This window comes from Hyperoodon ampullatus (assembly GCF_949752795.1).
Source record: "Hyperoodon ampullatus genome assembly, chromosome: 8".
Taxonomy (NCBI): domain Eukaryota; kingdom Metazoa; phylum Chordata; class Mammalia; order Artiodactyla; family Ziphiidae; genus Hyperoodon; species Hyperoodon ampullatus.
The window spans coordinates 75,990,913-76,015,423 of NC_136921.1; the positions used below are offsets into that span (position 1 = coordinate 75,990,913).

A 24,511-nucleotide genomic window follows, 5' to 3' on the forward strand; every position below is an offset into this window, starting at 1 on the left:
CATGGGGAAGATGGTCATTCTTTCCAGGTTCTCTTGGTTGGTTTACCAAGTGGTTCCAGGGCCGCCTGCTTTGAATTCATTTTCTTTTCTCCAGCTTGGAAAGACTTACAGGTGTTCCATCAGACCACTCCCAAGAGCCAGCATTCAGTGGGTTTCTTTTGTTAAATCCAATCCAGAACTGCCTTTCTTCTGTCCTATGAAGAGAGGAAACAAAAACTTGGCTCTTCCTGTTGAATTCACAACATTATGTAAAATGTTCAAGAAATATTTTAAAGTATTTAGTTGTGTAGGGAACAGCTGATGCTACTGGCAGAACTGGTCAAGTCAGCAAGCATTTATTGAACATTTCCTGTAAGCAAAACCTGAGCTATAAAATGAACTGAGAGAAGATTAATCTCACTTCCCATTTCTCTTGGTTTGTATGGTGTGCTCATTGGTGATGGGCAGTTGGGGGAACAGTCAGCCCGTATTGAGAACATGGCTTTCGCATGTTCATTAGGAATGTCAATGTCTTTCAATTAAGACAAGAACACATGAAAGCAAGTTGGTAAGAACTTTTGGAACATCTTTTCCCTAGAGGACTATTTATTTGCTAATTTACTATGCTATTTATATTACTTTACTCTTTTAATTTGTTGTTCTTTTGTCAAATGATCATGTATTATCTGAAGGTTAATCACCACCACCCCATTTAATAAAAGGTACACAGCAGATTTTTTTTTTTTTTTTAATGTCCCAATGTAAATAATTCCACAGCAAACCAGTCTGAGGCACGGTAGATTAACTTCAGCCATCACCACTGGTTAGACTTGGTGAGAAGCCCCACAGAGAAACATCTTCCCTCCTATTAGGCTGAGGATGAATGCGTCAAACCAGAGAGCACTCAATAAATCAAGCAATAAAGCCTAATTGTACAACGAATCATCTGACTAAGATAATTTTCTGAGAATAATTTTGAAGAATTAAAGATCTAAAAGATTCAGAAGTCATGACAGATGCTTTATTTTCCTTAGTGCACAGAAGCAAGCCTATTCTGAAGCATCCCCTTCTCAGATATTTGAGCTCCTTTGCCTGAACGATACAAATGAAAGTAAAATGTGACTTAGAAAAGGTCAGAATCACTGAGGTGCATTGGTCACTGCCATGATAATAACTTACATTTAAGGTTGTGGGAAGGTGAGAATGCTGCCTTAAGGTTAAACCAGGCATATTAATCTTAATGGCCAGGCTGAAAACTCATGTCACTCTCCCTGCGTTGAGAGCTTTTTATTCCTTTCCTCACTGAATTCAGAATTTTACATTTTTCCTGCTATATACTGGCTCCTAAACGATGAACTGGTATTTATTTTCTCTTCATCATTTTCCTAAAATTATGTAACTTTAATGAATATAATATAATATGAATATAATAAAATAGAAAAGCAGTGCTATAAGAAGGAGAAGCATGTATGCTAACTATGAGAATTGGTTTATTTGGTATAATTAAGCATGAGATTTGGCTGAACTCCCTGGCAGTCTGGACAAAAAGTAAAACATACATTATATAGCTTTCGTGATTAAGTGCCGAAGATCAATAATTTGATAGATACTTGACACTAAATTCTATGAGACATTCCAAGTGTGAGAATTTATATAAATACAAGTGTTATAATGAAATTTGATGTTACAGCAAACTTGGAAGCAGTTTGCATGTGTTGTTTCATATAGCAAACCTCACAATATGCAAGTATGAAAGGATGTTTTGCAAGGGGCTGAAGTCATGAAGCCAAGTTACAACTTAGAACAGTGGAGACGATCACATCTCCCTTGGATCTGAGGCCCCACACCAGACTAGCAAACCAATCAACAAGGAAGCTTCTTGAACTTTTCTTCAGCCTCAGAGAATCTGACTCAGCAGCTCTGGCGTGAGACCAGAGGGCACTGTGTGAAAAAGTCTCCCAAGTGAGTGTGAGAATCAGCCAGACTTGGGAAGCATGGTCTCAGGCCAGCATTTCCTGCAGGGACTAGCAGTTCCATGGGATGTTGGTAAGTGGTCTCAAAAAAAAAAAAAAAAAAAAAAGGGTTTTGCAGTCAAAGAAATTGCTTCCTTCTAGAAGCCTTTACAATGATAAGGTATATGGCAAATTTCCAAGATCGTGCCTTGTTTTGCAAACATATTTGACCACAAAATCCCCCTATTTCCCCTGGAGTACTTCATGAGACACACACTGGGAGATATTCCCACCTTTGAGGTCATTTTTGTAGATGCTGGAGATGAATAATTTGACAGATGTTACATATTAAGCTTCTTAGGGGAGGGTCCTAAAGGAAACTTGTGGGGAAGGCCAGGATTTTCCTCAAAAAGTAGTTCTGGATTTTCTCTGAGATTCAGGTAAGTGTTTCATTGAGACTTCAGATTTCCAGAGCTTGGAACAGAGTACCTGGTACTATATTTGTGTTACATATATATGGAGGCATGCCCCTGCCCCCAGACCACGACATCCTCAGGGGCAGGATTTTGTCTGTCATGTCTATTGCATTCTCCAGCCACCCATGCATATAATGGGGTCCCTTCCATAAAAGATATTCCCAAAATACATGCTAACTGACAAGAACATTCTAGAGAAAGAGGCCAAGGGATGAGAAGACTTGCTAAAAGAGAACATGATGGCTATTTTCAAATATTTGGAAATAGAGTAGACTTGATCTGTATTGCTCTGGCTTACTAGAAAGTTGATCTTTGAAACTAGCCTCCAACAATGGAATGGGTTTTATCCCAAGTAAAGAACACTTTGAAACTGAAAGGAATTATGTAGACCAGTGGTCCCCAGCATTTTTGCCCCAGGGATTGGTTTCGTGGAAGACAATTTTTCCACTGCTGGGGGTGGGAGGATTGGCGGGACGGTTCCGGCGGTAATGCCAGCAATGGGGAGCAGCAGATGAAGCTTAGCTCGCTCTCCCGCTCACTTCCTGTTGTGCGGCCCAGTTCCTAATACACCGTGGACCGGTATTGGTCTGCGGCCCAGAGGTTGGGGACCCCTGATGTAGACAGTAGATGACCACAGGAAAGTAAGTAAAAGAAATTCCCGTATGGGGCCAGAGGTAGCACAAGACTTCCTATGTTTCTTCAAATTTAAATTTGATTGATTTTCCAACTTTGTTAAATTCAAGATTCTGTAAACTTGCAAAACGGATGCAGACAAGTGAATGACTGTTTCCTCAGAGGTAAAATTAGAAGGTTGGATTGGAATTAAAAAAAAAAAATTAGTGGCACTTTCTTTTTTTCAAACCAAATCTCACATGGACTCCTGTTATATACAAAACAACTAGAAATGGAGTTGGCTGGACCTGCTGAGTCAGTGAGCAAGGAACCAGGAGCTCTGTCCACTTGGCCTCTCCTGCTCTGGGGGCTCAGGACCCTCCGGACCCTCAGACAGCACTTTGAAAACCGCTGGGCTAGATAATTTCTGAACTTGGCAGAAAAGCTCTAAAATTCTGATTTGAGGTACACAGAAAAGATTTCAAATATCAAAACAATTGTCACTTTGTTCTTTGTTTTATGGAATGAGTAGTTGGTGCAATATAAATATAAAACTGTAAGTATGTATTTTTCTTTCACAACTAGTGTTTAGTTGGTTTTAGACTTAAATACTTGAGATTTTGAATATCCCAAATACCCCCAATATTTGGGATACTCATGCCTAAGAAGCCATTACTTGGAGACAAAATATGCAACTGAAATTTTTCAAAATTAACAAGTATTTACCGATTAAATTTTGAATGTAAAAGCTCATTCACAAAATTCTCTTCCTCGATATGGGCAAAGCTTGCAAGATGAGCTCCAAATTCTTCACAAAATTCTTCAGCTTCTCTCCATGTTCTTTTCGTCAGAACTTTTTCACTATGAAATACCTGTGTAGTAAAAGGAAAAAAATGTTGACACGGTCATGAATAAGGTGAGGCTGTTTAATTCTGGACAAGAAGATGACAATAATATAATTGTTGTCATTATTCTACTTTAAAAGCTTGACCGAGTAGGAAGAAATAACATTTTTTGAACTAAAGTGTGTCTAGTTGTTGTAATACCATTATCTCATTTTATTCTCATGACAAAGTCATGCTGAGGATATGATAGGCTCAGTTTAACAGATGAGGACTCTTCCTCCTTGAGAACTCTTTTTTTTTCCCCTCCTAAATTCCTTGTGACTGGCATATGTTTGTCAAGAGATGAGGACAGTCAGGATAAGAGAGGTTACAAATTTCAGGTCACACAGCCACAAACTAGCAGAGCTAGGATTAGACCTAGTATTCCATAGCTGAATGAAACTGGCTAACCCAGGCGAAGAAATGAGAAATGAGACCTGGGACTTAGGGCGGGTATATTTCTAGGGTCTTTGGGTCTTAGCTGTGACTAAATTCTTTCCTGTTTCTCAGCTGTCCTCACGGTAGCGGGAAGAAGTCAGTCAAATGGCAGGCATACTTTTGACTTTATTTAAGTTCAAGGGTGAGGAACTGAAGACCTGGAGCTTCAGATTCTGGCCTCTGCACCCTTCTCATTTTTAACTGCCTGACACTATGCTGAGTCTCTAATGCCAGGCAGGCACCCTGCGGCCAGGCTTCACCAGGCTCTGATTTGCTGAGGCCAGGATGAATAACCTTCCCAGTCCCATGGACCACAGCACAGCATTTCCATCTTTTAAATTATATGTCAAAACCCACCTCCTCTGGGAACCTTTTCTCGAATCACTTTAAATTCATAAGTCCTACTGCTATGCCCATCAAACACACCATATATTTGTTGACATATCAGGGTGATGTGTAGTAGAAAAAGCACTGGACTGGGAGTCCCAAGACTGCAATTTATTCCAACTCTGTCAATAAATAATTGTGGTCTTGGGTAAATCACTTCATCTCACTTCATGCAGCAGTTTACTCATTTCTAAGGTTTAACTTATTACTCTGTGTGGTCACTTCTGGGCCTATTATTCCATGAATTTAATGTAGGATTATACATGTGTACATTTAAATTTAGTGTATTACAGGTGTTTCAGGCCATCTATGAGACTGCAATATTTCTAGAGATAGAGGCTGTCTCCATTCTGTTCTTCATGTGCCCAGGTGCTGGAGAAGAACTTTCTCCCAGGATTTTGGAAATCTCTATTTGTACAATGAACCAAAGACAAAACCACCAAACAAAAACATCATATTTCAAAAAAGTATTTCTGAGAAGAAGATTGTAGATACTGATTTAAATCTAGGATCTAAAGATTATTTGCAAAAAGACATTTCTAACACACACACATATGTGTATATATCTATATCTATATCTATATATCTCTCTCTACATCTATATACTGTATATCTCTCTCTATATCTATCTCTCTGTAAATCTGTATCTATATCTCTCTCTACATCTGTATCTATATCTCTCTCTATATCTATATCTCTCTATATAAACTTTTGATCATCAAAAGCTGCGAAAGCTATTCTTGGCAGGAGAATGGTGTTATTCCAGAAGAAGGATATTATTCATTTGCTTACAAACAATATGGAATTGTACCATTTCAATACCCAGCGAGTGTCTGCCTTGTTCATTTGTGTATGCAATAAGAACAATATTGATCAGGGCCTTGATATCGGTTCTCATGAGGAGGCCTCATTGTCACCAGGGACTTAAAAATTATTTTGGAATATAACTGAAAGGATGGAGACAGCCAGCAAATATGAATTGAGTACCTGCTGTGTGCCAGGCACTATCCTGGAATAAAGGAGTTTGGGATACATGGACAAAATTGGAATAATGTTGGTCCCATTGAGAATGCCCATGTAACCTTCGTATTACCTTGAAGCAACTGGCCAGGCCAGGCTCTGACTCCCAATCCATATAGCAGGGGAAAAAGGGCCGTCTCTCTTCTTGCTCAGGTTTCTCCTGATTTTCCACTGGTTGCTTGCACAGGGACATTGCCTTAAAGTGTCTACAGTCCTTCACTTCCCAGCGACCAGGGGGACTCCTTCCTCGAATGACAACACAGCCACCACTGTAGCCTAAAAGCAGAAAACAACACTTTAATACCAGATGACTAGAACATTTTGTGCTTGGAAGACAGCTCATTAGAGTATTGAATAACTGACATCTCATAATGAAGCATCCAGACAAGAACAATAGAGATGAAAAAGGATGTTTTATTGGCATGATCATCTCATTTCTCTTCATCTCTGGAGAAGAGAATAGTAGATGGCAAAGTGAGAGAAGAGAGACTATGAAGCCTAAAATTTGGGCATTTTGAGCTCAGATGGCAAATGATGGGAAATTAGGTGCTGTTCCAACTTGGGACTGAAATATCCCCCATATCTCATCAAATGCCAACATCCCTCTACTTTGAATTATTGAGCTTTTTAACTGTGCAGAGGAAAATTTAATTCACCATTTATTGGATACCTACCCTGTACACTGTGCTTTGAAACCCTGCTGTGAAAAATTAACAATGAAAAATGCATGGTGCTGATCCTCTGAGAAATAGATTCAACAGGAAAAAAATACATAAATGATGGAGTAAAGCAGACTGCAAGGTACACAACAGAAAACCAAACTGTACACCATGGAAGAGTGGAGAGAATGAGGTATATTCTAAATTGGGTGAAATTCTGGGGGCAGGGATGGGGCAGACATCAGGGAAAAGGGAAAGACCATTTAGTTATGGACAAATTCCATTTTATTCTTTTGCATATGTTTGAACATTTTGGAAAATGAAACATTTTTCCATAGAAGCAATTTCTATGTTAAGATTCTCAAGTTTGTCATCAAATGTATACAACTCATAAGACAGCTAAAAAATGCACTTCAAATTTCAGTGACTAGTAGAAAACAAACCCGTTCCAAAAATAGAATAAAAATTGAGTAAAAATGAGCTTCTTTTTTCATCAATCCAGAGCAATCATTCAATTAACTAAATCAACATTCAACAACAACAACAACAATAAAAGTATGCATCTGTATCTGTGTACCAGGCTAGGCTTTATATTATTAGCCTCTTGAGATAGAAGGACAAAAAACATTTAGTTTAGTGTGAGACACAAACAAATAAACGATTAATGGCAGCAAACATGATGGATTAAGTGCTATGGTAACAGTGTGTTAAAATTTCTGTGGGGAGACTTCAGAAGGAGTGATGGAGTCTCAGGATGTCAATAAAGGATTTGCAGGAAATGACATTTGAGCTGAATTTTGAAGGATGGGAAGGAGAGAAATGTTTTCAAGGGCTGCTTTTAAAAAAGCAAGTGATTATAGATGAAGCATCTAAAGACTTGTGACGATTCTGGACCTAAAGGCACTTTAAAAAATGTAGTCACTTGGTACTAGATATTTGTCTTGCTTAATTTCCCTTCAGAAGTAATGGCTTCAATTTCTGTAGATACGGGGTAATTGACATTATCCTTGCCAGCCATGTTTTGGTTGTTTTATGCTGATAGAAAGACTAAAGAGAGAGATAATGAGGAGTGGAATGAGAAGGAAGAAGACAGAGGAAGATGCACAAAGATTTACATTCCTCCTGAAGGAATGGAAAAGAGTTTGTGAAGAAGGAGAAAGAATAATAAAGCTACAACACGAGTGTTTGTGTCTTCAACAATCCTGGTTGCACACCCTGTGTTAGACACCTGCAGGAAGCTCACAGTCGTATGTGTATGTGCACGCTGATGGCCAAAGAGACCCACGAAGATGAAAATGACCAGTGGTAAACAAGAAAACACAATTGTGTGACATGCAGAAGAAATGGAAGTCAACAGAGAGAGTCGATCCACACAAAGGCCATCAGTTGGCTCCACTGGCCAGAAGAGCTAGTTAGTGTTCAAGGTGGAGTCTGGGGGGCCAAGCAGGGGAGAGAGTATAGCATGCCACTGCCCCTGCTGTGAATGGAGCATTTCAGGCCTGCTGAGTGTAATTGTGGAAAGCAGCTCACAATCTAGCGGAGTCATGAACAACAGAGGAGATGCTGCCTGCTCTATGTAATGAAATTCGAATGAAATTGAACTGTGGAAATCCATGTGGAAGCTGAAAACCTAATATGTATATGGATGGAATTGCTCTAGTTGAAAGAGCAGGAAAAAACACACACTCCCACCTGACTCTTCCATCCTTCCTTCCCAGCAGCCTTGGACTTGGGGCCTGAACTCTGGGGTTCTAGTCCCAGCACAGATATTTAGTAACTTGAAACTCAAGGTTCATAAGTCACAAAAAGCCTTGTCTAAAACATAGGGGCAATAATTCCTTTTCTTCTTATGGATTTTCATGAAGAGCTGATAAAATAATATATTAAAAAGCTCCCTGAAAGATATGAAGGGCTAAAACCTTCACTAAGATGTTGCTTCTATTCTTATTTTGACTGTTTTCATTACAAAAGCTGGGATTTTGTGGCACAGGTTCTGCCTGCATGTTCAAAGAATTTTTAAAAAGCTCAAATCAGCAAGTTTAAAATGCAATATACTTTTTTGTTGGTCTTGCATTTTGTCTTACTTTCCCACATCAGACAATGATTAAATAGCTTTGGTTTTAGACACTAGATATTCAACTCTTCTTCATTAGTGAAGAAGGAGATGTTTGTGAACTGCTCTGAAGATAAAAAGTGTGCAGTAGTGTTATTGGTATACGAAAATGGTTAACTTAATGGAACATTTGACCTAAATTTTAGAGTCTCAGCCTCAAAGAAGCAGTAAAGTGGTATAATAAAGGGAGACTGGGCTAAGGGAGATATAAACCAAATTTATAATCTTATGTTGTGGGGATGCTTGTAAAGCCAAATAATAAGGGTAGGGTGTGGAAAAGAGCAGAGGTGTTTCTTCTCCCAGAGAAATTGTTCTCCAATTTGATTAACTCATCTCCCACCGGAAAAGAACAACTGTCATCCTATCCCTTAGCAGTGAATCTCACATTTGAATTGATTCTCCTCACCTGCCTTAGCCTCCCTCTATCCCTGCCCCTTTACTCTCTCCATCAAACATGAATGGGAACACATTCAGTTAATTAAGAAATTCCAATTCACCAGTCTAGTCTCTTCAATTTGGTAAAGCTATCTAGCCTTATAGTAAATTGAACCAACCTGGGAAAGCCTCCATCTTTCACTTCTCTGGCCATATACCTGAAAACAAACAAACAAAATCTATCTGTGGCCTCAGGGCAGGAGGGAATCATAACTGGGCCTTTAGACAATTATTTTACTTGAGTCTACTCGTTTCCCTTTCCCTGCAACAACTTTCACATCCTTAATCTCAGGCCCTCTGCCCCAGCCACCTTCCATCTCTCTCCTCTCCTTCTCCGTGGAGAAAAGTGAAGCTTTGGGTCAGGGAAGGTGAGCTTTCATGGAGTTCTCCTTATCTACCTGATGCCATGTTAGGCATTTTATATGGTCTTTTTCCTATTTAACTTCAAAACCTCTTTGAGGTGGATATTAGCCTCTACAGTTCACTAATGGAAAAACCAAGGCACAGAGGTGTAGTAACTTGCCTTAGGGCCATGTAGTTCTTGAGGGTTTGATCTGGAATTTGAAATCATATTTAACTGAGTCTACCATGAGACAATGTCAAGGTACAGATGCGGTGGACATTCAATAAATAGCTGTTGAATGAATGCTTGAATCTTCCCCTCTAATTATGCTTCTCCATTTCTATGGAGCTCTCTCTCTTTCCCCTGGTCATGCTTCTCTCCTTTGTGAGACCGTAGCATTTCCTTGAAGATCTACTACCACATTTTTAGTGTGTATGACAGTTACCTATATATTTATAAAAAGAAAGGAAATACCAAAAGGGTGCTCAGAAATGAGGCTGTTTGTCCTCATTTATGTGTTGGTTCATTTCAGTACTCTGATGCGACTTAAAATGGATAACTATCTATCTGCTGGCTAGATAGGGTTCTCCTTGCCATGTGTAGGGCAATTTCAAGAGAACAGATCTGACTGGCTCTAAGCAATCCCATTTTCCTTGTCACTGAGAGATTTCCACTGACTTGAGACAATTGGGGTAAATACTCTGGAGTTATCCCATGAGTGAAACATACCTTTTTCACAGTGCTGTCTAGATCTAGAAACACAAACCTTTTGTCACAGAGCCTGAGTTATGGATGGATGCAAAATTTTCTCTATGAAATAACTGTGAAACTCTAATATAACTTGGAAAAGTTTTTTTGAATGTCTTAAGGGATGGACTAACCTGTTTTCTTTCACCATAGAGCAGCCTCCATTTATATTGAATCCTTAATCTAAGCACAAAGTACATTTAGGTTTCTAATGCATTAGCTTCTCCCTAAATGAGAAAGGCCCTATTTGTCATCTTTCCCTTTAATCAGTGGCGCTAGTTAGTATGGATCAAAGCTGTTTTTCCTGTTTTACCTGAATGGTTACGTCTCTTAAAATACCAAGCACCATAGTCTCTTTGTTGTTGTTTTAGTAAGGATAGCAGGAAATTATCTCTTTATAGAAATATCCCAGCTATGAAGCTATGAAGAAATCACTAATGAATCCATGGATCTAGGCATCGATCATTAATGGCTTCTAACATTGCAAATAGTAAGAGAACTGGACATTATATGCCTCCATATGGAGCATACAACTATCTATGAAATGGTCTTTCCAAAAAAATAAGAGTCTGATTTAGATCAGCCCTCTGATTCCAACTTTTTAAAAATGTCATTTAAAAAATATCAATTTTATGAAAAATAAAAAGAACAGAGTAACTTTTTTTTATATTAAAGACTTCCATTTATTAGCACTGTGACACTCAGTGCAAAGAATACTCAAATGTTTGCTTTTTATACCAAAGGTAGTATATTGTTATTCTTCCAGCTCAACAAACAGTATATACTCTTTAGTGAACTGTTACTTCCTAGAATAGCAGGCGGGCCTCTTCCAGAAGAGTAACAGATTTTTAATGTGTTGTGGGCATACAATAAAAAAAACCTAGACTGAAGGAAGCTCTACAGAACAAACACATTTGCATCAACAAATAAAAATTTTAAAAAATGACAGTGGCATGGAAGAGGAAAACACAGAGATTAAAACAGACTTTAGGAGATATACCAACCAATTACAGTGCATGCACCTTTTCTTGATCTTGATTCAAATGAAGAACTCTAAAATACATTATATAATAATTATAAATCATTTAGAAATTTGAGCATTAACTGAAGATTTATGATGCTATGGAATTATAGTTAATTACGTTTAGTTGTGATAATTGTATTATAGTCATGTTTCTAAAAAGGAGTCTTTATCTTTTAGAAATAATGCTGAAATATTTATGGATGAAACGATATGATATCTGGGATTTTCTATGAAAAAATATGGGAAATGGGAGGAGTGGGTGGGAGTATAGATGAAACAAGATTGACCATGGGTTGATTATTGATGACACTGGGTGATGGGTATATATGGTGGTTCATTATGCTATTTGGTGAACATAATACAAGGTTGAAAAAATGGCAGAACTATGATTCCACCACAGATTAAATATGTTGATGATATGACATAAAGACAGAGTCTTCACTGAGTTTATAAAAAGCTGCAGGCTTCCTGTTCAGTGGTCAATTTATGTAGTCAGTCTGGGCTGGATTAAGGTTCTGACGTGGGGACCAAGCTAATGGATTCTTTTGTGACAGGCAGGAAAAAAAATGTCTTTTAGGATGGTGTTTCTGCAAACTGCAATTTAAAAGAAAAAAGGAAACACAGGGGTTTTTATATTGCTATTTTCTTCAAAAAAAGATTTACATTTTCAGAGACAATTTACTCAATGTCAATCAGCCTGAGCAGCCAAACTGAGCATCACGATATTATTTTTGCTTCAGGGAAAAGAGAAAAAGAGTAGTGCCACTCAAATAAATTACAGCAGAAACTTATGAATGACAAGGAGTTCTGCTTCAATTCCAAAGTTTAGACATCCAAATATGCCCCAAGGAAGATAACATTAAAAACTAAGAATTTTGTCTACTCAAAATGTATTAATTTATTTTGACAGGAATAGACACTCCTAGCAAAATTACAAAGTATATTAGAAATGATACCTGTTTTTTTTCCAGTAATAGTGTGACATGGAACTTTACTATTCTCTGCATTTTAATAATATTCATAAATTTGTAGAATGAGAAGGTTGTTTATTAAGTGAATTGTGATGTTTCTTGTTTAGAGCTATGCAGTCACCGGTTTATATACAAATTTCCTAAACCAATGGTTATACACAAAGAATTTACTTTGTCTTACTTCACCTTGCATGCATCCTTTAAAAGTATAGTTTAAAAAATAAACAATATATTTTAGAGCATTTTAGGTTCACAGAAAAATTTAGCAGAAGGTACAGACTTCCCTTATACCCTGTGCCCCATGTACCTTACTACTGACATCCCATACCAGAATGGTACATTTGTTAAAACCTATATTGACACGTCATTATCACCCCAAAACCATGGTTTACATTAGGGGCCGCTCTTGATGTTGTACATTCTATGGGTTTGGACAAGTGTACAATGACATATATCCACCATTGTGGTATCATATAGAATGGTTTCACCGCCCTCCAAATCCTCTGTGCTCTGCCTATAAACTCCTCCCTCCCGCAGCCCCTGGAAACCACTAATCTTTTTACTGTCTCCATAGTTTTGCCTTTTCCAGAATGTCATATGGTTGGAATTACACAGTATGCAGCCTTTTCAGATTGGCTTCTTTCACTTAGTAATACGCATTTAAGTTTCCTCCATGTCTTTTCATGACTTGACAGCTCATTTCTTTTTAGCGCTGAATAATATTCCATTGCCTGCATGTAACACAGTTTATTCACTCATCTACTAAAGGACATCTTGATTGCTTGTAAGTTTTGGCAAGTATGAATAAAGCTTCTATAAAAAAAAAATCCGTATGCATGTCTTTGTGCAGACATGTTTTCAATTTATTTGGGTAAACACCAAGGAGTGCAAGTGTTGGGTTATATGGTAAGAGTATGCTTACTTTTGTAAGCAACTGCCAACCTGTCTTTGAAAGTGGCTATACCATTTTGCATTCCCACCAGCAATGTATGAGCACTCCTGTTGCTCCAAATCATTGCCAGCATTTGGTGTTGTCAATGTTTTGGATTTTGGTCATTCTAATAAGTGTGTGGCAGTATCTCGTTGTTTTAATTTGCAATTTCCTAATGACATATGATGTTGGACATATTTTCATATGCTTACTTTTCATCTATATATCTTTAAGATCTTTTGTCCATTTTAGATTGGGGTTTTTGTTTACTTGTTGTAGAGTTTTAAGAGTTCCTTGTATATTTTGTATAACAGTTCTTTATCAGATATGACTTTTTTTTTTTTTTTTTTTTTTGCGGTACGTGGGCCTCTCACTGTTGTGGCCTCTCCCGTTGCGGAGCACAGGCTCCGGACGCGCAGGCTCAGTGGCCATGGCTCACGGGCCCAGCCGCTCTGTGGCATGTGGGATCTTCCTGGACTGGGGCACGAACCCGTGTCTCCTGCATTGGCAGGCGGACTCTCAACCACTGTGCCACTAGGGAAGCCTCAGATATGATTTTTACAAATATTTTCTCCCATTCTGTGGCTTGTCTTCTCATTCTCTTGACATTATCTTTCTCAGAGCACAAGTTTTAATGAAGTTTTAGTTTTAATGAAATCTAGCTCATCAATTATTTATTTCATGGATTTTGCTTTTGACGTTGTATCTAAAAAGTCATCAGCATACCCAAGGTCATGTAGGTTTTCTATTATGTTATCTTCTGGGAATGTCAAAGCTTTGTGTTTTACATTTAGGTCTATGATCCATTTTGAGTTAATTTTGTTAAGGGTGTAAACTCTGTGTCTAGTTTTTTTTTTTTTTTTGGCATGTGGATGTCCAATTGGCCAAGCACCATTTGTCAAAAAGTTTTTTCTATTGTATTGTTTTTGCTTCTTTTTCAGTGATCAGCTGACTATTTTTGTGTCAGTCTATTTCTAGGCTCTTTGTACTTTTTTATTGATTTATTTGTCTTTTTTTTTCTTGCCGAAACCATATTGTCTTAATTACTGTAGATTTATAATAACTCTTGAAGTCAGGTAGTATCAATCCTCTGACTTTGTTCTTCTCCTTCAGTACTGAGTTGGTTATCCTGGGTCTTTTGCTTCTCACTATAAGCTTTAGAACCAGTTTGTCAATATCCACAAAATAACTTGCTGGTATTTTGATTGGGATAGCATTGAGTCTATAGGTCAATTTGTGTAGAATTGACATATTGACAATACTGAGTCTATCTATGAACATGGAATCTCTCTCTATTTATTTAGTTCTTCTTGATTTCTGCCATTAAAAGTTATAGTTTTCCTCTATAGATCTTATATATATTGTTAGATTTATATCTAAAATTTTCATTTTGAGGGGTGTTAATGTAATATATTTTTAATTTAAAGTTCCCCTTTTCATTGTTGGTATACAGAAAAGCAATTGACTTTTGAGCATTAATCTTGTATCTTGCAATCTTGCTATAATTGCTTATTAGTTCCAGGAATTGTTTTTGATTCTTTCTAATTTTCTACATAAACAATCATGTCATCTGTGAACAAAGTTTTATTTCTTTTCTTCCAATCTGTACATTTTAATTGCTTTTCTTGTCTTATTGCATTAGCTAGGACTTCTAGTACAATGTTTAAAAGAGTGTTGAAAAGAGACATCCTTGCCTTGTTCCTGATCTTAGTGGGGAAGCTTCTAGTTTTTCACCATTAAGTGTGATATCTGTGGGTTTTCTGTAGACGTTCTTTATCAAGTTGAGGAAGTTCCCCTCTATTCCTTGTTTGCTAACAGTTTTTAACATGAATGGGTGTTGAATTTTGTCAGATGCTTTTTTCTGCATCTATTGATATGATCATGTGATTTTGCTTTTTTAGCCTGTTGATGTCATGAATAACATTAATAAGTTTTCAAATGTTGAACCAGCCTTGCATACCTGGGGTAAATTCCACTTGATTGAGGTGTGTAACTCTCTTTATACATTGTTGGATTCAATTTGTTAATATTTTGTTAAAGATTTTTTGTGCCTATGTTCATGAGAGATATTGGTCTGTAGTTTTCTTTTCTTGTAATGTCCTTGTCTGACTTTGGTATTAGGGTAATGTTGCCCTCATAGAATGAGTTACAAAGTATTCCCTCTGCTTCTAACTTCTGGAAGAGGTTGTAGAGAGCTGGTATAATTTCTTCCTTAAATGTTTGGTAGAATTCACCAGTTGAACCCATATGAGCCTGCTGCTTTCTGTTTTGGAAAGTTATGAATTACTGATTCAATTTCTTAATAGATATAGGCTTATTCAGAGAGTCTATTTCTTCTTGTGTGAGTTTTGGCAGATTGTGTCTTTCAAAGAATTGATTGATTTCACCTAGGTTGTCAAATTTATGGATATAGAGTTGCTCATAATATTCCTTTTTTATCCTTTTAATGTCCATGGGATCTGTAGTGATGTCCCTTTTTTTCATTTATGATATTAGTAACTTGTGTCTCCTCTCTTTTTTCTTAGTGAGCCTGGCTAGAGGCTTATCAATTTCATTGATATTTTCAAAGAACCAGCTTTTAGTTTCATTGATTTTCTTTATTGATTTCCTGTCTTCAATTTCATTGATTTCTGCTCTAATTCTTATTATTTCTTTTCTTCTACTTACTTTGGATTTAATATGCTCTTTGTTTTCTAGTTTCCTAAGGTGGAAGCTTAGATTACTGATTTTAAATATTTCTTCTTTTCTGGTATGTGCATTCAGTGCTATAAATTCCCCTCTAAGTCCTGCTTTCTCTTCATCTCACAAATGTATTTTCATTTTCATTTAATTTAAAATGTTAAAAAATTTTCTCTTGAGATTTCTTCTTTGACCCATGCGTTATCTAGAAGTGTACTGCTTAATCTCCGAGTATTTTGGAATTTTCTCAGCTATCTTTCTGTTCTTTATTTCTATTTAATTTCATGTGATCTGAGAGCAGACATTGTATGACTTCTTTTAAATTTGTTAAGTGTGTTTTATGGCCTAGAATGTAGTCTATCTCAGTGGATGTTCCACATGAGCTTGAGAAGAATGTGTAATCTGCTGTTGCTGTTGTTGGATGAAGTAGTCTATAGATGTCAATCATATCCTGTTGATTGATAGTGCTGTTGAGTTCAATTTTGTCCTTACTGATTTTCTGTCTGCTGGATCTGTTCATTTCTGTCATAGGGGTGTTAAGAGTCTCTAACTATAACAGTAGATTCATCTATTTCTCCTTGCAGTTCTATCAGTTCTTCCCTCATATATTTTGATACTCTGTTGTTAGGTACATGTACATTAAGGATTGTTATGTCTTCTTTAGAGCTGACTTTTTGTTTTGTTTTGTTTTGTTTTTGCGGTACGCAGGCCTCTCACTGTTGTGGCCTCTCCCGTTGTGGAGCGCAGGCTCAGCAGCCATGGCTCATGGGCCCAGCCGCTCCGCAGCATGCGGGATCTTCCCAGACTGGGGCATGAACCCGTGTCCCCCGCATCGGCAGGCGGACTCTCAACACTGCGCCACCAGGGAAGTCCTAGAGCTGACTTTTTTATCTTTATGTAATGTCCATTTTTATCCCTGGAAATTTTTCTTGTTCTAAAGTCTGCTTTGTGTCAAATTAATATAGCTATTCCTGCTTTCTTTTGGTTAATGTTAACATGGATATCTTTCTCTATCCCTTTACTTTTAATCTATAGGTGTCTATATTTAAAGTGGGGTTTTTGTAGACAACATATACTTGGGTCTTATTTTTTGAACGACTCTAAAAATATCTTTTAATTGGTGTTTAGTTCTCTAATTATTGTTATATATGTGATATATGATAACAATTATTATAATATTATAATAATAGTTATCCTTCCTCAGGGAAGAGCTTGAGGCCTCTAACCCGTTTCCTCTAGATACAAATTTAAAGATAACCTATTGCCTATTGTCTATTGGGGTAGCCCTGATTGAGATCCCCAGGCAAGAAAGGGACCAAGGGCCTCCCTGGCAGTGCAATGGTTAAGAATCTGCCTGCCAATGCAGGGGGCATGGGTTCGAGCCCTGGTCCGGGAAGATCCCACATGCCACAGAGCAACTAAGCCTGTGAACCACAACTACTGAGCCTGTGCTCTAGAGCCCACAAGCCACAATGAAGAGTAGTCCCCACTTGCTGCAACTAGAAAAATCCCGTGCACAGCAACAAATACCCAATGCAGCCAAAAATAAATAAATAAATAAATAAAATATATTTAAAAAAAGAAAAAGAAAGGAATCAGGGCATCCAAACAGGGTTCACACTGAGGTAAAGATGTGTTGGATCTCGGTTGGTGACCTAAGATTAACACAAGGGCCTAAAACTTGGTCCACAGGGGCTGGTTTTAGTGTAGATATGGCTGAAACCATTAGCTTCTCTGGCACAGTTTCATGCTTTGGGATCCAGAGCTGAGCACAGGATGGTGAATTAATAGACCTGTAACTCTGAAATTCTGGCTAAGGTACCACAGAAGTCCATGGAGGAGATGGACTAGCAAGAATGTTACCTAAGTAACAGAGCAAAGTCACGTGGCAATGACTGTGAACTGTGAACTGATTAGATAGATATGCTCAAATGTGCCCATTTACTCTGCTTTGAAGTATGACAGACTATTCTGGACTGAGTAAGCCCCTGAGATTCTTGGACAATGAGGGTGGATGAGGAAAAGACTTTAGGAGGGAGAAACTGGACTTCTGCTAACAAAGGCATGTGTGGTCTTGAGCAATGAATTTATACCTTGAACTTGTCAAATGACTCATATGAATTATACTTTAAAAACTGGCCAGCCATATATCACCCCTGAGAACCGGTGGTAATTGTTTTAGTTGATTTATGCATTAAGAAAACACTAAGGAAGAATCAGAGGAGGTGGACCATGAGGTTGATAGAATTTGGGGGCAAAGGAAACAGGAAGGAGAAGTGGTGTGACAGTGCCCTCTACTCACGGGGCTGACGTGCATTCCAGTGTGTGTACTTCACCGGCTCTGACTTCTGCCCTGCCGTCTTCCAAGTGTATTCTCCTGTATCATTTTGATCTTGAAGAGCTATCCAAAAATAAGTGTCCTTCGTTTTTACCACACTACTGATCAAACTGGTAATAAAAGCCTGTTCAAACCTGAAAAAGGAAAAATGAAATGATTATAGTAAGTTTCTGGGCAATAAAGAAATGTTGTTAAAACATAATGAGGTGCACAGAATGGCACCTCTGTAAGCATTTCTCATGAATTCTTTAGAACATGGGACAGAAAAATACTCAGAGCCTGAACGTTACTAATAAATGCCAAACATCAGTGCAATTCCCAGAAATATATGAGTGAGGAAAATTTGATTCTCAAAGGTGGTGCTCAATTCTTTCAAGGAACAGAGTCTGGTTCCAGTTTCGGAGTGTAGGAAGTAAAGTCCAGAAAGCTAGCGATACATTTCTTGGCGCAACATGTGCCCTATTGTGTAATTAGGCCACACAGCACACACATGCTGTAATGTGCATGTGGTGGGGAGGTGGCGGTGGGGGAGGTGGAGAAGAGGGAGGAGAAGGGACACTATGCTTTTCTGAATGAGCATCTGCCGACACAGGGTTCACATGCGCCCACCCAACACACTTGCCTGGTGAGAATGGAACAGAAATTAGAGTAGCAGTTTGTTTTTTTTTTTTGGTACGCGGGCCTCCCACTGCTGTGGCCTCTCCCGTTGCGGAGCACAGGCTCCGGACGCGCAGGCTCAGCGGCCATGGCTCACGGGCCCAGCCACTCCGCGGCACGTGGGATCCTCCCGGGCCGGGGCACGAACCCGCATCCCCTGCATCAGCAGGCGGACTCTCAACCACTGCGCCACCAGGGAAGCCCCTAGAGTAGAATTTTGTCCCCCAGAGCAGTTTGTTCGCAGGCACATGGAGTCACTGGCTTATTCAAATGTGTTCAGATGTGCATATTCACTGAAGATAAATTTAACCCCCTAGGAACTAATCCAAAGAAGTACACCCACTATATTCCCCAAACGGCTGAATGAATTAGTGTTCATTGACTGCTGGCAATGCTCCCTCTTCAACATGAATGCATTGAAAGCAGAATCTAGAAAATTTGTATACATGCTTCCACATGAATACCTAACAGAAACATGTATTAAACTTTAACCAGCATTGAAATTTTAAGCTAAGTTGGAAACTATCTTGAAAAATTTACTTTCAATACATGTAAAGTTTGAAGAAACATCTTTCAAACAGTGGTAACTTTTATCCAGACCTGCTGAGTCATTAAGAAAGGAAACACCTGATGAAATTATCCAGGAAACCTAAGGAGAAAGCAAATTAGACTTTTTCATCTGATTTTGGATTTTTTTTCATTACCATGCATCTTTAACTTGCTAAAGGAAGCAGAAGAAATGGGGTCATTCAAGAATAGAGGAGTCTTAAAGGAAATAGGGGAGAGAAAGAGAAAAGAACACAAAGATGCAAACTTTTTAACTGCCTTATGAACATCACTAGCAACAGTTAGTTTTATGAGGCATCCATGATACTCATCTTTGCAGAGCATATGTTTTAGTGAATATTTTCTGCAGATAGTCTCTTGATAATCTAAATAGCACACATTTGAAATTAGAAAAGTTCTTTTTAAATCAGATTGCAGTGGCAGAACCTTACATAAACATGCTTCAAAAAGAAGGTATATAAAAGTAAATACTCTCTAGATGCTGTGTAAGTTTCCTTACACTTCCACTGGTTCATACTCTTATAACATAGGATCTGTTTTTACTTCTCCCCTCTGAGGCAGAGTATCATCTTTATCATGCATAGCTGGTGCCTGAAACTACAATGCTAGGAGGCCAGCAAGGCACTGCACCATGGAGGCTACAGTCAGGACCACTAGTCACTGTGCTGGTTCTAAACCCAGGGGACATCACTGGTTCTTCCATTACCTTGTACTATGGCATTTATTGGATAATGCAGAGATAACGTTGTCTGTGAGCTTGGCCTCTGGTATCATTATTCATGACAACACTTTGCTTTTGTACCCTGTTGGTTTTAGATTTATTTAGTCCACTCTGATTTGCTATTTTATAACCATGTATCATTGCTCAAAACAATACAAACCTGCTTTTTGAATTGGCAAGTATATCTTTTAAGCAGTTACATATAATACTAGTACATTAAATCCTATAACCTTCAGATAAAAACAGGACTCTAGTTTTTCCTGGTCCAGTTTAGAAGATGGCATTGTTAATAACAAAATTCAGCAACTATATCTTTTTTCTAAACCATGTACTCTAAGAAATTAACTCTGGATAACAGCATGCAATCTCTTGAGTGTCTGTTTCCAACTGATAAAGAAATAAGATCTTTTTATATTCTTTATCACTCACTGTTTGGCTTCAAACACTTAAAGGGTTGTGAAAACTCTGGCTTAATGGTAATAGAGCAGATGACCTTTTAAAGTCTTTTCTGGCCCTGTGTTTTAGAATTCTTCATTTGAGAATATTCCAGATTTTCATATCTGGATTTTTTGTCTGGTTTCACTGATGTTGTTTAATTCAAATGTTATTATGATTTAAGAAACAAACAATAACCATATGTACATATTTTTATATATTTTTTGAGGAATTCAATAAAGTAAAAATTGTTATTATTCAGAAAAACAAATGATAAAATATTTTGCTTATAACCTATTTATAAAACCAAAGTCTGTAGGTGAATACTTCTTAAAAATCAGAAAAAAAGGGCTTCCCTGGTGGCGCAGTGGTTGAGGGTCTGCCTGCCAATGCAGGGGACGCGGGTTCGTGCCCCGATCCGGGAGGATCCTGCGTGCTGCGGGGCGGCACGTGAGCCATGGCCGCTGAGACTGCGCGTCCGGAGCCTGTGCTCCGCAGCGGGAGAGGCCGCAGCAGTGAGAGGACCGCGTACCGCAAAAAAAAAAAAAAAAAAAAAAAAATCAGAAAAATAAATTTCCCATCAGTCCTTTAAAAAGGCAAGCAATCAAATATTTATTTTCAATGTAAACAAGAATAAAAACAAGTGTATCTTGAACTTCTATCAGTTTGAGAAGAATCTGTTGCTCATGGTGCTAAGCATTAAATTTTAATTTAAAAAATGCAATTTGAAGATAGCAATGCATGTTTTTTGGCATACTTGACACATTTTTTCATTTCAAAGTAAATATTTTATGTTTCAAAAATGCACACTTTGAAAAAGGTATTTTATGCTTAAATCTCTAATTGAACATTATATTTCTTCATCAGTTTAGCCAGTAACATATGTAGCTGAAAAAAAAAAGATGTTTCTTGTCTGTGAATAACACAGTAGTTAGCAGAAATCAGTAATTAATGACTGTGTTTGTGGTACCTAAAACCAGAGTTTGAAAAAACGTAATGCATTGAAAGTAGCTTCACTAGAGAGCCATTTCAACTTAAACAATATGTATATGTGTATATATATATATATGTATATATACACATACATACATGATTTGGTTAGGAGGGACTCAGCTTTGAGCTGAGTAATTGCAACTGTATTTCTCCCAATAAAACACTTGTTAGCACTTTTGATACCATTTTCAAATAACTAACTCTATTTCTGAACTAATATTAAAATGATAAACTTCTTTCTTTTAAGTAAAGAATGGCAGTAGAATATCAGTAGTTTTCAAATGGGAGACGTGTCATGACCACTATTGCAAGAAGTTTCTGCTGGTATTCCTCAAGAACTAGAAATGTTAAGTTTTTGGATATTGTTTCTTTCAAAAGACTAGAAGAAAAATATAGAATTAGAAAATACATCCAATATGTACACAAGAAATAAACCTGGAAGAGCAACTCAAATTTTTAGTGGCAGTTACCTTTGGGAAGGGAAGAGAGATTGGCTGGGAGGGGGGCAAGAGTAAAGGTAAGGGGGCACTTTCACTTTTTAGTTGATATTCTTCTGGCTTGCTTGAATTTATACCAATGAGAATGTTTCTATTGTGTAATTCTAAAAAGGGTAACCAAAATGTGTTTTTAAAAAGAAAGTTAACTGCATTCTACCAAAAAAATAAAAACTGTTAGAATTAATAAATGAATTCAGCAAGTGGAGGATACAAAATCAACGCACAAAAATCAGTTGCATTTTTATATACTAACAATGAACAATCTGAAAAGGAAAATAATTCCATTTACAATAGCATCAAAAATAATGAAGTACTGGGGAACGAACTTGACCAAGGAGGCAAAAGACTTGTACACTTAAAACTAGAAAACATTGCTGAAAGAAATTAAAGAAGACACAAATAGTCCATTGACAGATGAATGGATAAAGAAGATATGGCACATATATACAATGGAATATTACTCAGCCATATAAAGAAACAAAATTGAGTTATTTATAGTGAGGTGGGTGGACCTAGAGTCTGTCATACAGAGTGAAGTAAGTCAGAAAGAGAATAACAAATACCGTATGCTAACACATATATATGGAACCTAAAAAAAAAAAAGGTTCTGTTGAACCTGAGGCAAGACAGGAATAAAGACGCAGATATAGAGAATGGACTTGAGGACACGGGGAGGGGGAAGGTAAGCTGGGACAAAGTGAGAGAGTAGCATTGACATATATACACTACCAAATGTAAAATAGATAGCTAGTGGGAAGCAGCTGCATAGCACAGGGAGATCAACTCTGTGCTTTGTGACCACCTAGAGGGGTGGGATAGGGAGGATGTGAGTGAGACGCAAGAGGGAGGGGATATGGGGATATTTGTATACATACAGCTGATTCACTTTGTTATACAGCAGAAACTAATACAAGTTTGTAAAGCAACTATACTCCAATAAAGATGTTAAAAAAATTAAAGAAGCCACAAATAAATGGAAAGACATCCCATATTCATGGATTGGAAGATTTATTGTTAAAATGTCCATACTACCCAAAGTGATCTACAGATTGAATGCAATCCCTGTCAAAATCCCAGTGATTTTTTTTTTTTTGGCAGAAGTAGAAAAAATCATCTTAAAATTCATACAGAATTTCAAGACATCCTGAATAGCAAAAACAAGCATGAAAAAGAAGAACAAAGTTGGAGGTCTCACACTTCTTGATTTCAAAACTTACTAAAAAGTACAGTAATCTAAACAGTGTGATACTGGCATAAAGACAGACATATAGACCAATGGAATAGAATAGAGAACTCAGAAATAAATCATTGCATATATGGTCAAATGATTTTCCACAAGGGTGCCAAGACCATTCAATGGGGAAAGGACAGTCTTTTCAATAATAACGTGAAAAGTGAGTATCCACCTACAAAAGAATGCAGCTGGACTCTTACCCTACACCATTCACAAAAATTAACACAAAGTGGATCAAAGACCTAAACATATGAGCTAAAACTGTAACACTCTTAGAAGAAAACGTAGGGGAAATTTTTCATGGCATCAAATGTGGCAGTGATTTCTTGGATAAAACACCAAAAGCACCGGCAAAAAAATAAGAAAGGATAAATTGGACTTAATCAAAATTAAAAACTTTTGCACATCAAAGGACACTATCAACAGAGTGAAAGGCAACCCACGAATAGGAGATAATATTTGCAAATTATGTATCTGATAAACAATTAATATCCAGAATATATAAAGACTCCTACAATTCAATGACAGAAAACAAACACTTCTGTTCAAAAATGGGTAAAAGACTTGAATAGACGTTTCTCCAAAGGAGATATAAAGATGCCAATAAGCAGATGAAAAGATGCTCAGCATCACTAATCATTAGGAAAATGCAAATCAAAACCACAATGAGATACCACATCACGTCCATAGGATGGCTATTATGTAAAAACAGAAAATAAGCAAGTTTTGGCTAGGAGGTGAGGAATTGGAGCCCTTGTGCACTATTGGTGGGAATGTAAAATGTTGTAGCTCCTATGGAAACCAGTATGGTTGTTCCTCAAAAAATTAAAAATAGAATTATTATATGATCCAGAGATTCCACTTCTGGGTATAGTACCCAAAATAATTGAAAGCAGGAACTTGAAAGATATTTGGATATTCATATTCATAGCAGCATTATTCACAATATCCAAAAGGCAGAAGTATCTTGTGTCTATCAATAGATGAATGGATAAACAAAATGTAGTATATCCATACTATGGAATATTATTCAGCCTTAAAAAGGAAGGACATTCTGACACATGCTACAACATGGATTAACCTAGAGGACATCAGGATAAGAGAAATAAACCAGGCACAATAGACAACTACTGTATGATCCTACTTATCAGGTAACTGTAGTAGTCAACTTCACAGACACAGAAAGTAGAATGGTGGTTGCCAAAAGCTGGGAGCAAGGGAAATGGAGAGTTAGTGTTTAGTGGATACAGAATTTCAGTTTGGGAAGATGAAAATATTTTGGAGCTGGATGGTGGTGATGGTTGTACAATAATATGAATGTACTTATTGCCACTGGACTGTACATTTAAAATGGTTAAAATGATAATTTTGTTATGTATTATATTTTTCCACAATATTAAAAAGTTAACTGTAAATGTG

The 24,511-nt window shown here is 37.4% G+C and overlaps 1 protein-coding gene across 1 annotated transcript in view; it reads right to left on the minus strand.

Annotated features, from left to right (window-relative positions):
* PLA2R1 (phospholipase A2 receptor 1) overlaps positions 1-24,511 on the minus strand; it is a 117,303-nt gene that overhangs the window by 42,348 nt on the left and 50,444 nt on the right. The window contains exons 11-14 of the mRNA XM_079710312.1: positions 17,953-18,122; positions 5,822-6,024; positions 3,746-3,891; positions 110-194 (exon numbers count right to left, since the gene is read on the minus strand). Of these exons, the coding sequence (XP_079566438.1) occupies positions 110-194; positions 3,746-3,891; positions 5,822-6,024; positions 17,953-18,122 (604 nt within the window). The remainder of the gene's footprint in view (positions 1-109; positions 195-3,745; positions 3,892-5,821; positions 6,025-17,952; positions 18,123-24,511) is intronic.